Here is a 15,231-nt window from a genome sequence, read left to right as displayed (position 1 = left end):
ACACTTTGCTTGAGTAACTTGAACTTCATTACTTTCCTGTGAAGTAAGTCATGAATGTTTTTGGCATATTTAACCTCTTTTATTTATGATAAATTTGATTGGGGCAACCTAACTTTAATATGATAGATATTTTATTCAATGAACAAAAGAAAAATAGACCTTTTAGATTTAAGAATAAGAATGTTTTTATTTTTCAAAAAGTGGCCTATTATACGCACACATGCATTCACAAGGTATAACATTAAAAGAAACTTCTTGGCAATGGACTGTTAAAGACCATCTCCAAAGCAGACAGGGTAGATGAGCACTTAGCAGTCTTTCCCAGTTATTCGACACTTCAATGTTCTCAGATGACGTACAGTGTGCAATATATCTGTGCGTAGGCAGTAAGAAAGGTTAAACATTGCCAAAAATTTATACATTTTGTCATTTGATTTCAATGATGAAAGATAGTCCCAGACAGGATCTTTTTCCTTTATCTTTGCTGTAGGAAATACCTAAAAATCAAAATGATAGTCAGTTTCTTGTTGATTATATTAGTAACATTTCTTTCTCCTTGCTTCTTACATGCTTAATCACCACAGAAATACATACAGAAATGATGCTTCCATCAAAGATATGGGTTTTCATTTATCTTGGCCAGGAGACCCCTAAGCAATTAGCCTTGTAAAAACTATGGTTAAAACTCATGCATGTGCATTTGCCCTAACATGTAATTGATTGCTGATGAAGGAATTCCCGTTCAGAAACAAACAGAAGAAAGGTAGGGAATTTGTTTTTGACTTTTGGACATTGGACAGGGTGGTGATCAGTTTCTCACTGAGGAAACTTTTACGTGTTCTCTATATTTCATAGATGCTGTTATATAGCACTTTTCTTTTATGCATTTCAACTAATTCTACTCTCCGTGTAGTTTGTGTATGTAAACTTCACATGTGATGAAGATCAGATGGTGACTTAATATGAGAGCCAAGGGATGACTGTGAGAATAGCTGAGCTCCTTCTATTCCTCCTAGGAAAGTGTCCGCTAACATATATTATGTTATGGTGATCCCCAACCATTAAATTGCTTTTGTTGCTAGGTCAAGCTATGATTTTGCTACTGTTATGAATCATAATATAACGATCCACATTTTCCAATGGTCTTAAGTGACCCCTGTGAAGATGTCATTGGGTTCGTGACCTACATGTTGAGAATCAATGTCTTGGGAGAAGACTAAACACAAGATGAGATATCTACATTTCACTCTGGCAAAGTAGGCTATTTCAGAATATTTTTAAAAATTATGCAACCTACCTCTTTTATGAATGAGAATAACTAACAGAAAATTGCTTACCTTGGTGAGTATCCACCTAAGGTCATCCAGCAGTTCTCTGTTGTTCTCTTCAATAGTATTGGCTTTTGAAAGTACACTTTCTGGGACATTTTGCGTGGCATTCAGTTCAATCACGAGATGGTATAGAGGCCTGCTCCAGGCACCCATAAAATGGATCAATGATTTCAAAAATTTTTTGGTCTAAGAAAACACAATATAACCATTGAAGTAAAATAATTTCAATACAGCAAGTGAGTGGCTTGTAAAGCTTATGGAAAGAAACTGAACTAAAACATGTTTTCACTGTTTATGTATCTTGCATATTGTATAGATGTTACATAGTGTGGCAATATAAGATTTAAACAATTAGTCTATTGTCTACAAAATAAAACAAATTATGACACTTATAAATAGGCATTTTTCAGAGGTTATGTCATCATGTTTGTTTTCCCTATGAAATTCTAACAGCTGCCTTCCTATTGAGATCTTTATTGTTTGGTTATTTTGCTTATCAATTGGTAAACCAGGTCCTGCTGTGACTAAATAGAGGTCAATAAAATTTGACTCAGGAAAGATAGATGCCACCAGCCAGGGAAAACTGACTCAAATAATTTCACTCCGGGATTAGTACACATCAATAAATTATTCATTCATTAATGTACTCATTTATGATTTCTAGGTGAATTTAAGACAACAGAACAAGGATAGAGTGAACAGCATGGTACTTATTATGTGTTGTCCGCTTGCCTCTGAGATAGTGGGATATTTGTTGGTATGTACAGGTGAAGAACTGTGTATATATGAAGAACTTTGGGTTTAATAGCAGAATCAATGGGATTCATAACAGAAATTTGCCCCTACAGTATTTAATGTTCATATCTGATTTAAACTATTTCTGTATTGATGTTTGCTAGTATCTCCCATGGTCATGGAAATGAGAGTATTCTAGAGCCCATTCATTACAATAGAAAGACGTAAAGGGCATTAGGAAAAGGAGCAGGCAAGTGGTGATGGCAACACATGGGAACATGATCTTATGTGGCTAAGACTGAGATCTGTGATTTGATGAAGGGCACACTTGAATTCTTAATTTTCATACAAGTGTAAATACAATTTTTCAAAACCTTCCTTTCCTTTTTTACATTTAATATCACCTTCTGTTAATTTTTGGCAAGTTTCAAATACAGAACTGCTAAGAGAATGCTTTTCGATATGTTTAGCAATATTATGGCTGTTAAAAAGCATTTTCTTTATATCTCTGTCCTATTTTCCTCATTGTTGTCATTTAATATTAAATTTAAATAATATTCATATTTGCTATTGCAGGGAGATGAGGAGATGATCGTTAACATAAAATATAAACTGCTGTAATATGTGGACATTCTCATTATGAATTGGAATTTCATTACATCCTAAGAAACATATAATTGTATTTACAGGACTATTCTGTTCATCTGCCTTTCAGTGAAGGCATAGAGAACCACAGAGTGATGAGATAGGTAAAAATGATATTAGAACCAAGACAGATTTGAAAATAGAGAAGGTGTCGTATTCAGTTATGTAGAATGTCACAATGAGGAACCCATCAGCAATATACATTATCGTCACTTAAGTAAAAGTGAGTTTATAAACATAAATAGCCGGTTTAGCTCAAAGTGTCCTAAAAAGTAGTGAGTGAAATTTCAGTGGCAAGACATTGGTAAAATGCCATCCTCTAAATGGACTATTTAAGAATCTGCTACACTGTTATTAGTTATTTGATTTTATTTATAATTTAATGACAATAGAATGTAACTTTTTAAAACACACTTTAACTCCATTGTTTTCTGCATGCATGATTACCGCATCTATCATAATGACTGAAGCGACTGTAGCACCAAAAGCCCACTGTATCGCTTCTGATGTTTAGTGAAAACCCAAGATGGAGACTTACCTTGATATTTGTGGGTTCAGCTCCCAGATCTGGATGTACTGTGGCATTAGAGTGGCAGTTTAGTCTGGCACTGACAACAGGTGGGAACCTCTTCACCATTAGTTCGAGCTGCAGTTTAAACCAAACTTCAGTGAGAGCTCAGAAATGACTTCATGACAAGAATAATTTATGCATTTTGACATATGTGTAATTTTTAGCAATAATTACTTCATAGAAACAAAAATTAAATAATTAAGAAAGTGCCCATCGCTTAATACTGTGTCTATTGGATCTGCAGCCTAATTTGCCAATCCACTAACTTTTGAACCATTTAACTCCTCTTTTATTTGCCTGTCTTCCTACTCTTCCTAAAAGTTACTATTTGGAAGGCAAAAAGGAACAAATTTATCAAGAACTAAGTGTTTTAATTATTATCTTTCTCTAGTATTTCAGCAGCTAACCATAACACATATTTATTAATATTCCTATTTTCTGTCAGTAAATATTGAAATTTCCTTACCCAGACATCAGAATTTCAAATTTATTCAATTAACATTGAATACATATAGCTGTGTAGTATAAATTTTATAATACTTGTAGAATAAAATTGTATTCGTTGTAACAAAAATTACACATGAAAGATAGAGTATTTTGTAGGAAACTCTAAACAATGAAGAATCAAAATATATAAAACAATTAATGTTCATGTGTTTTATTATTCAATGTATTATTAATTATATATTAAATTTACTTAAATATAAATTTATGATATCTTACTTTTTCTAATAATCAACTAATTCAAGAAAGGTTAATAGACTATTATGAAGGCTAGGATGTAGAAACACTGTCACTTCAGAACTGAAAGTAAAAATTCAGTGTAAGGCTTTCTCGTCTAACTTGAGATCATTGACATGGTCTCCTTTGGGAAAGTAGCTGGAAAGAAGTAGGGTACTTACCAGATATTTAAATGAACTGGAAAAGAATTCATTATGGAACTGAGTCATGTGAAGGGAAAAAAATAACATCTAGTCAATACAAAACCAACATGAGTACATTTTTTTTTGTAAACAGACACATTCTCTTGATGTCCATCATACTGAAGGTTTGCCTATTTTCTCTTTGTGTTTTCTGACCTTGAAAAATGAATGACTTGCAGCAATCAGCAAGAAACAGAAGAAACCACTTCTAATTCTGCCCTGATATTGAACAAAGACTAGCAATGAAAATCTTTAAACCACAATTCTAGTATTTAGGGGGTTCTTGAAAGGCTCTCTCTCTCTCTCTCTCTCTCTCTCTCTCTCTCTCTCTCTCTCTCTCTCCTCCTCCTCCTCCTCCTCCTCCTTCTTCTTTCCTTCCTCCTCCTTCCTTTCTCTCACTCTCTCCTTCCTTCCTTCGTCCCTTTCTTCCTTCCTTCCTTTCTCTCTTTCTTGCCTTTTCACATGCATTAGGTTATTTCTGTTCCAAATACATATTCTACTGCAATGTACATTTTTACAGTGCTAAATGAATATGAACAGTGCAAATTTGTAATCCTGAATGAAATATAAAGAAATGAGTATCTTACCCAAGCATGTATTAAGAGTTTCTACCATGTATTTTTATTTTTTAAGAGAAATAAAGTCAGAGGAAATATAAAAAATACCATTAGATTCTTTGAAATTTCATGAAACTATCTCTTTGACCCTGTCCATGTTTCAGTAGTTGGTACTTCCTTTACTAATACATGTACTTTAAAAATTTATTTTCTAATATTTGTGTCATGATAGTGTTTCAGTTCCTAGTGCAGTTCAGACATTAGCATGAAGGTTAAGGCACTTACAAACTCTTGATGCATTTGCTCAGCCACATCCCGGATGGTTTCTGCTCGTTTGATGGCACTGTTAAAGGTTTCCACAAGCGGGTCCCAGCAGCCCCCCTCTTTTGTGTGACACTCGGGAATTGATGCAGCTTTCTCCCATATGAGTAGGCTCGACACCAGCAGCAGTAAGAGTGTCCCTGCTACATAGAAACAAGAGTCACTTAGGGATGATGCAGTAATATGAATTTTTCAAGCTTCAACCTCTTCAGAAAAGGTTATCTGGGCAAAGATTTCTCTACTGCAAGACTTTATATTGAATATCTGGAATGACAGATCAAATCACTGTGAATACTCTGGCAGTTAATGATATTTTCCTGTATAATAGTTTGAGACAGAGGTGGCTTCCCATTATTTTGTATTGTTTCCTGAAGTGATTCTGGATTTTACAAATGTCTGGAACTGAATTTCACTCTCAACTAGTATTTTTAAATCATTCTCTTTAGATGGTTTAGTGTCTTTGGAGTTTAAGCTCATTATGAGTTACCAAACTCTTGAAGAATTTGTAATTGTTAAACTTCCTACTTTATATCAGCATTTTGGAAAATGACGAGACAAGGACAGTACAGCTTATCTGTTTGCTTTCTCTACATGCTATATCATAACACATGATGACTATTAAAACAGAAGATGAAGAGAATACTGTCCTAAAAGTGATGTTAGCTTGGAATTGCTAATTTATGGTAAAACTTCAACAGAATACTAATTCATCAAAAACTTTAGATTATTTTCTTTAAAGTTAATCTTCATAACAATTCTCTGAATGAATAGGTTAGATTGTCATGATTGTAATGTGAATGTATTTATGAAGGAAAAGACTTACATGACTTAATGATTTTCTTAATGGCTTATTATTGGCTAATGGTGAAAGCAGGACACCAACAATCAGGATTTTGCTCTTTTGATCAAAGAAGATCACCCATTGGTTCACATCATGCATCTTTCTGGCAGGGGACACAGTCCCAGTTTTGAGACTTAGTTTTCTCAGAGCTAATTGCCAATCTTTGTAAAGATAAACTTTGTCATTGGGACATTATAATAGAAACTCTAGAAGGTGATTTGCACTACTGTCCTTGTCTCTAGAAACACATTTAAAAGTTTTGACAATGATCAGAATTGAATTCAATCTAAAAAGTTCCACTCGTTAAGCAGTACAATGAAGGCTAAAACTTAAGGCTGAAGGAACATAAACAGAGGAAGAAAATCAATATAAAAGCTAGAGGACCAGAATGTTTACTTATGGAAAATGTCCTTTGCTGATGTAATATCAAGTGATCTGCTCTGAATTCACAGACAACTGAGTGACACTAAATGGATTCAACGGGTTGTTTCTATCTTTATATGTGTGCATAAATGCAAATATAATAATTAAAGAAAAAATGGCCCTTAGCTTTAGAGGAATCATAGGAAAATGTTTTTGAAGAGTTAGAAGAATGAAATAATACAATATTCTTCATCTATGAAATTCTCAAAAATGTAAAGATATCTTCCTATTTTATTTCAAAAGATATCCCCATTTTTCTACAAAATATCACCTACAAAATATAGCACTTGGTTCACACTTTTTACTCTTCTTTTATGATGTTATTTGACTTGTGCTAAACTGAAAAAGAATACAAGTCACAATCTGCCATTTGTTCACTTCAGGTTTCTGAACATAAAGATTCATTAGATTTATTCCAATGTGAAAACTTTTATAACAATACACTGGATCAAAATTTTGTTTCTTCTGCCGTGAGATAAGACGAATTGGACACACTGACTTTACAATGTTGATAATTTCCAATTTTCCTAAATATAAAACATTGTCCTTTTGAGCGGTATTATTTTTTTCTGGAAGATGCCCTATGCATTGGAAGTTGTTTAATGTTCCCCATATTTCTACTCATTGGATTCCAGTAACACTGCCCTTCTCTCACTTCAATAGAGATAACACAGCTTATTCCTGAACATTTGTAACATGTGTCAAGGTGAAAGATGTTGATAACTACTGACCTGATTGTCACTTATTCCCTGTACAGTTGCTTTCAAGTCAAGTAATTTTAAAAGATCTTAGAAAGTCCATGCTGAGTCTCCTGGAAACCTATCAACAAATATCTCTTCATACCAGCTATAACACCAAAGATTTCAAAGAAAGATATCCAATAAAGCAAACTCATTGAAGCACTGAACTGAGTATTTTATTTAGAGATACATAGAGGCGAGTTTACTTACAGACATGAAGTTGACTCAAGGGCCGTTCCATCTCTGAGAAGTTCCCAAAGAGCAGGAGTGCTGTCTCTGGAGAACTGGCTCACTGGAGTAATACATTTGGCTAGTTTCCTCCTCCTATATATTCTAGTTGATAGCCCCAAAGGCATGCACAGTCACTGGACAACAAGAAGTCACATGGAGAATCCTTCATTAGTGAACTACATCTGTCTATCTTCAGGGAATGCAAGCAGTTTTATTACCACATACTTATCTGAGTCTGGATTTTTTTTTTCACTTCTTTTCTACGCTTTGATTCTTGCCCAAATTGTTGTTGATATCTCTGAAGCTATCTCAGCTGCCTGGTGACAGATGGTCCTGTCAGACCAGGAGGAAACTGTTGTTCATAATTATGGCCCCCTCCTTAGATAGTTACATTCTTATATCATCTCTTTTACAATGTTTATGGACAAAGAGGGAATCTTTATTTAATATTTGACCATCATGCCATAACATTAGCAAATTATCAGTAGTGTTATCATGAATCTTCGCCAGAAATCTCTGACTACTTTGAAGAGTGTTTCTCTTTGAACTAAACTGACATAGTTATCTACATGACTAAATTAGATGTTTAGAAGTCATTTTGAAAGACATCAAATATATTTAACAGACAAACCTCTTTAACTCCTCTTAAGAGTCTATGACTTCTCAAGTAAATGATTATGCATTGGCTTAAAATACAAAATGTGGTTTATTTCCTTATCATTGGCCTTAATCATATCAGGTTTGTTCATTGCACCAAAAACCATTTGTGACACTGTTTTCCTAATGAGTATAGTTTTGCATGTTTGCTGTGAGCATTAGTACTTGAGCCGTAGTATCACTGTACAATTCTCCAAAAGACAAGTCCGTAAGAGCTTCCAGACTCTGACAGCCAATTGACACGCAAGGATCTTCTACCTTAGTGTCAACCAAATTTTTTCATATTCTTAAAACAGTATGTTTACTGCCTAAAAAGTTAGGCCAATCAGTTAGTTCTGGTGCATGTTCAAAAGGAGATATAGCTGTAAGAATGGTGTGAGGGACCTTGGAAACCAGACTGTCTAATATCTCTTGGAACAGTAACTCACCCTGATCTCAGGGATTTAATACAATAATCCAATGGTTCTTAGGAATCCCTTTCTTTTCATGTATGTACACTCTCATAGATTCCTTAACTGTTATCTTTAATATTCTTTCAGATTCTCTCTCAAATGAGTAAAGTGTATAGGGGTTGGATTTATGCAATGGAAGTTTTGCAGACTTTTATTTGAATAGACCTACAGTTAACTGTTTCAAGAAAACATATATTCACTTCCTAATTCTGCATCTACATGAACATCTTGACATTGGTGCTATACAGTATAAATCCTCAAGCATATATCAGTTGTTTCTTCCAAAGTATATGGTTTTGTAGAGTAGCATAGATGGCATTGTTACTTTTTTTTCAATCCTACAGTCTACATACAGCTTTATGAACTGTTTGGGATGCTCCACCTGGAACTCTGACATATGATTAGAAAGAGATGCTATCTGGCTAATGGCCAAAGTGAAGCAACAAACATTCAGACCTGAAAAACATCTTGCCCCTCCAGATATCTTTCACCTTTTGAGAATTTCTTGTTTGGCCCTAGGTCATGGAACTCTGTGTGCCAAGTGTTTTAGGGAAGGGTCCTGGTCTGCATGAGTAATCTCCTCCTTACAAAATCCCCTTTTCTCAACCACATAAGTTCGACATAAATTTCACAGGTTCCACAGAACACTCACACCCTCCTTTGTAGCGTGTGTCCCTGTTGCACACTCACGTCCAGCGTTCTTATCTACATGAGAGAACTGCACGCAGAGTACTCTCTGATGCAGAGCTAATTGCCTACCCCTAGGGCAAGCAGTATCATTTTTATGTTCACCAATCTATCTCCTCCTCCTAATAGTGCTGACTTTAGTCCACAATGATTTTAGAAAGCCATGGAGTTTAGTCTACTGGGCAAATTGAGAAAACCCAATATGCCTTTCCTTTAAGATTCCTTTGAGATGTCCTCAGGTCCTCTGTAATGCCCTCCCTTGCTCAAAGGCAATATTGGCCAACCTGCTGATTTTATCTGATGTGCTGTCCCTCCCTCTAAGACGTCTGTGTACTGCAGCTGGGAGTTGAGTAGAAAGTCCTCTCTTGTTTTCTACCCTATGGAGGACTTTACTCAGTTTATAGCTTTTCATTTGCTCATAATCAGCATGTCTTTCATGTGGTCAGCATTTCCACTGCAATTCCTAGATTGGTCAGAGTGCAAATCTTGCCACATTTGACTTCCCCTGAGCCCTATTCCCAACTTTTTTCCTTTCCTGTATCAACTGTATTAGCACTTTTTAAATGATATTTAAATCATGTTCCAGTCGCTTATATTCTACCCTTTCTACTGAAAGTGTAGTCTTCTGCTCAGTCATGGTTGAAGAAGAGATACAATCAAACACTTAGGTCACAGTTTTGAAGACTAGACTGTCTTCTCACAAAGTGAATGTAGTTTTCAGGAATGTAGGACTTGAGATCTAAAACTGCCTGATGAAAATCAAGGGGATTAATATTGCCATGCTCAAACACAAGTTTTCGACTTGATTATTAATCTGTCTAAATGAAGATTCTTTACATCACAGCTACCTGACTACAATGTTCAGTAGAAAGTTTTATGCTCTTCTCATCTATTTTGTCTTCTAAAAGCCTCGGGTGTTTGGAGTCTGGTGACTTTCCCCAGATTTGGGAATTGTTTCTCTGTCACATTTTTCCATTCTAGATTTTGTAAAGTTTTCAATAGTCACTATCACAAACATCTATTCATGTTCTGCCCCCACCCCCTCTTGTACATGCACTCATACAGACAAACACATATACATACATATATACATATACACACATATTCAGAGAGAAGTAATATCTCAAAATATAGTCCATGCTCACACTGAAAAGAGAAAATTACTCTAAACTAAGATTAAACAAAGAAAATCTTGCAGACAACCACAAATTCCTGTAGTTTGGATGCTCACCTTCCTAGACCTGGATGGAGGGGGGAGGACCTTGGACTTTCCACAGGACAGGGAACCCTGACTGCTCTTTGGACTGAAGAGGGAGGGGGAGGGGAATGAAGGGATGGGGAGGGAAATGGGAGGCGGGGAGGAGGCGGAAATTTTAATAATAATAATAAAAAAACATGACTTAATGATTCTCTGGATTTCCTTTCTATCTGTTGTTATGTCTAGCTTTTCATTTCTGATTTTGTTAGCTTGAACATTTTTTCTCTGCCTTTTGGTTAGTTTGAATAAAGGTTTGTCTATTTTGTTGAAAAAAAATCCAATGAGGAATAAGGAAGATAGTGATTTCTGTCATGTTATAGCTTAACAATGATAAGTCTTTTCATCCTGTACATTACATACGTAAAAGTACCATTTGATTAAGTTCAGCTTAATGATGTTTTATGTTACAATATTTTGGTAAATTTGGTTCATATTGGAAAATAAAGTTCATGAGCAACTGGCCATATGGGTAACTGACCTCATCATAATCTCATGGATCTTCCCCTCATTTGTTTTTGTATCTATTCTTATTCTCTGAAGATCCTTTGTCATTCCCATGTGCCATCTTTCACTGTTGAGCCATGGGCTGCTGATGGCTGCCTTTATTTCTTCTGCATTGGAGAGTCCTTGATGAGTTCCTTTTATATAGTCAGAATTGAATATAGACTTGCTTACCTGTCTTCTTCTATCAGTTCTGCATTCCAAAATCACCTCTAGCCCATGATCACATATATTCTAGGTATATCATCAAATATAAAGCATTCCTTGTTCTTATGATATAGATCCATCTTTTGAAGAAAAGTTTGAATCATGTCAGAGCAATAATAGTTTTGAATATATTCAAGAGAAAGTAGAGGAACTGAGACATTTTGAAGCATGGTGTTTGGATGCGTTCTAAAAGACAGAGATCATCACAATCAGGGAGAAGTCAGGTTCAGGTGCAAGTGAGCCTGACTGTGAGGAATCCAATAGGTTTCACCTGAACTGTTATCTTATAACCATTAGGAATTTTTATTACATAGCAAGAATTTTTCTTGAATTTTGTCACGGAGTGTTATCTAGTTTTGTTCTCTCTAAAGCTCTGACAACTCAATGGATGAAGGAAGAGGAAGAGGTATTTTTTTGTTGTTGTTGTTTTGTTTATTTGTTTTTCGGGGCAGGATTTTTCTGTGTAATAGTCCTGGCTATCCTAAAACTCGCTTTGTTGACCAGTCTGGCCTCAAACTCACTGACATCCACCTATCTCTAACTCCCAAGTTCTGGAATTAAAGGTGTGTGCCACCACTGCCCAGTGGAACGGGTACTTCTGATGCAAGGAAACTTTCTAGAAAACACGTAAGTCTAGAAAAGAAAAGTGGAAGAAGACGATATAAAAAGTTTTATATGAGGGTCTAAAACTTAAAGCAGTTTTAGGTGATCATGAAGTTTAGTATCCTAACCCTGTAGTATCATTGTTAGCAGCAAAGTATACTAGCATCACCATAGGATAAAAGCATAACATGCTTTTTAAAGATATGCTTTAATTGAGTCTTGCTTTCCTTTGCTCCTTCCCCCAACATTCTACTTTCTCCATTTCATCCACTGTTTCCATTTTCTGTTCATTAGAATTCTGTTTGCATGGTCTCCTGCTGTCTGGAAATCTTTGCACATCTCTGATACTTTGAAATAGTACCTGGTAACCCACCTTCCTCTAGGGGCATCTGACAGTGTGATGAGTCCTTATCTTAGGTGGCTTAGTCACATTTGACAAGCTAAGCTCTTGTCAACTAATCATAACTGTGCAGACTGAATAAGTCAAATATCAGATGTTCTGACTAATTGTATTGAATGACTATTAGGATTAGTGAGCTTCTCAGGAATGTCTGAGTGAATGACTCTAAGGAGATTGTTCCCAGACAAAAGTACAAGTGGGATTCGAAAGAAAGGAAGAATGGCATATCATTCCTGAGGTGATGAGTGCTAGTGAATTTGAGTTACTATGCTAGTTTATGTCCATATGAACAGGAGAAGAAGCCTCTTAGAGGCTCCAATTAAGAGACAGCAGTGCTTCAATGCTATTGTTACTTCACTGCTCAAATAATCCCGATGAAGATAACTCCCTTGGCCATTCATCATAAAGATCACTTTGCCATTCTCTAGGACTATGGATTTAACTTGAGCCAACATTATACAAAGGATGTAAAGGACAATGCAAATGTCAGAACTATGTAGTGGGTAGGGAAAATCAGCAAGGTTATTAATGTATTGCATCCTGTTGTATCCGGTCAGTATGTGTCCTTGGAAAGCAACAAAGTGACCCACAGGAGAGTCAGTTGCCACTGAGAGGGAACTAAATTGTGATCTTGTCTAAAATAGGTCTATAATATCGCTATGTTGGAGAGTAGAGAAATTTTCATTTCCCCTTATGCTCCACCCCATTCTACAAATCAAAGGACTGTATGTGGAACAGCAGGTTAAATTGCCTGACTGGCATTCTCTGAATACAATGGTGTGTGACTTGATCCGCAAGAACACAATGTTAATGACTTAAATAAAGGAGATTTGAGTGAACACTAAACCAAAGCAGATACCAAACCCAAAGGAAGCCTGTTAGATTCAGGATAAAGAACACAGGAAAAGTCTCGGAAGAATGCTGAGGAGAAGTAAGGAATGTTTGGTGATTTTTGTTTGATTGTGCATCATAAGACAGATATTTCATTGAAATCAATAAAGAAAGATAAATGCTCATCTGTTTCTCTGTAGGTTTATTGAAATGACCACTTCTGTTGAGTAACCATTCAGGGCCCGTTCTGAGGGAAGATTGACCTTTCTATCTTAAAGAAATCACTTATCACATACTTTTCTCCACCTAACAACAGAGCCTTGTTAAATTTCCCTGCTTTATACTACTCTGCCAACTATTGTACTTACCTGGGTCTTGTTTAGAGACCCAGAATGTTGAGATTTAATGAGTGCAAATACTCAGTTGCCACAGAAAACATCGTGGTCCACTAGCTCTTACAATCATTCTGTCCCTATTCTGAAAATTTCCCCAAGCTTTGAATTATATTGTAGATATAAAAACAATTTACAGCCAATTGTTCTGTGCAACTTGGCCTATTGTGGCTTTCTGTAATAGCTACTGTTTGTGCAAAAACAAATTGTTTGCTTTACCTTAAAGGTGAAGGTACAGTTCAGGAGTAGCTCTTAATTATGGCAATAAAAACATAATGCATCAATTTGGAGTGTATTGGGAAACAGAGAGAGAGAAAGAGAGAAGAGAAAAAAGAGAGCAGGAAGAGGGATTCATTGTAAAAGGCCTGTCCCAGAGACATACACTTCTTTCAGCTATTTCCCACTTCCCAGTGACCCACTTTTCTCCACCAAATCTTATGACCAGTTTCAAGAGGCTTGCAACACTGTGAAAATAACTGAGGCTCAAGGATTCAAACATAAATGCTGGTGGAGGCAGTTTACACTCAAACCAAAACAGAGAGTGAGAAAATCTTAACTGACAAAAGGTTAAGTTTTGCCAATAAGTTCAACTGGGAAATGACTGAATCAATAGAAAAAAATATAATGGAATTCCAGAATAACTGAAAATTTCTTAGGTACTCTTATTTTACTCATTTAAAGATGATATCAGTTTTACTTCTTAGCACTGCAAATCTTTGGAAAGTGACTGTTCCATGAAAGATTTTTCACTATGTGTCATAGGAAATGTGTATAAGAGAAACCTGACACAGTTCTCACTCCCAGGAGGTTATAGAATTGCATCTTCCCTCTTGGTGTCATTTTATTTATTTTAAAATAAACTTAAATTTCATTATATGTACAAGGTAGAGACTACTAATTTAAGAACTTTTCATAGTCTCTTATGTATGAGAAGGAGGTGGGGCCTCGGGGAGAGTGGGAATGAGTTCCTACCAGTAAAACCTGGAATACTGACTTTGTGCAGTCAAACATCCATGTGCTGCTGGTGTTTGGAAATTTGATTTCCTCAAAGACTGTCTGGTTTCCCTTCTCAAGATGGATCCAATGTCCCAAATAATGTGTAAGGACCTTGAAAATTACTAGGATTATTACCTGATATGATTTTAGAGAAAAAATGCTATAGTGAAATAAAATGTGTTTTGCTTTTATATGATTTTCTAAGTCATCAATGTAAATTTTTAAGGCTTGACGTGAATGAAAGTAGGAAAATATCAATCACATCATTTGTCAATCAGGCATCTATTCTTTCTATTAGGAAGAAGTCCATGCTTTTGATATGTTTAGTACTAAATGAATGGACGGTATTAATAATTGTGACCTTCCTTACACAAAGCCAAAGCTTTCTTGGGATTTGTTAAGTGCCCAAATGACCTGACTAAGAAAGATGACCATTACCAATGTGACATGTGGCCAAAATCATTTTCAGTCAGAGTCATCATAACAATTAGATTGTTGACAATTTCACTCATCTAAGATAGTTAGGTTGTAGGGGATTTGAGAACAAGGATTTACTAAGGAAATCCTGTCGTTCACGAAAGTGCTTTTCTCGGTTTGTTTCACTTTCTGTCCTTGCCTCTAGCCGAGCAGTCCATCCGTCAGCACGAGCAGATGAAGAGCGATGGCACAGTGCTAGCTTCATTTTTAGCATCAGTGGGAATCTCAGTGGAGTTTGACCTCCCAGTGTGTGCTCACTGCCAGGATCAGACAGGAAACAGTTCTGATATAAAATACTGACAGTGTTGGTATTTATAAGCAACTCTGTGGTAATAAAATATAACACCTAGAAAGGTATGAAACAAACTTTGCTTTTATATAAATATATGAAGGAAAAGGCCTTACCAATGATGATGGATCCTGGCAGCATTGTGGCATATCACTAACAGTGA

General features: G+C 35.8%; 1 protein-coding gene across 1 annotated transcript; it reads right to left on the bottom strand.

Annotated features, from left to right (window-relative positions):
- Positions 1-308: 308 nt before the first annotated feature.
- On the bottom strand, positions 309-14,984 carry LOC130885522 (prolactin-8A9-like). The gene is made up of 6 exons (XM_057787060.1): positions 14,858-14,984; positions 6,785-6,928; positions 5,048-5,223; positions 3,250-3,357; positions 1,338-1,517; positions 309-497 (listed from the first exon to the last, which is right to left on the bottom strand). The coding sequence occupies exons 1-6, from the start codon at positions 14,982-14,984 to the stop codon at positions 309-311; spliced, it is 924 nt and encodes a 307-aa protein (XP_057643043.1).
- Between the last annotated feature and the right edge of the window lie 247 nt (positions 14,985-15,231).

This window comes from Chionomys nivalis, chromosome 13, assembly GCF_950005125.1.
Source record: "Chionomys nivalis chromosome 13, mChiNiv1.1, whole genome shotgun sequence".
NCBI lineage: Eukaryota > Metazoa > Chordata > Mammalia > Rodentia > Cricetidae > Chionomys > Chionomys nivalis.
This window is presented reverse-complemented; position numbering and strand designations above follow the sequence as displayed.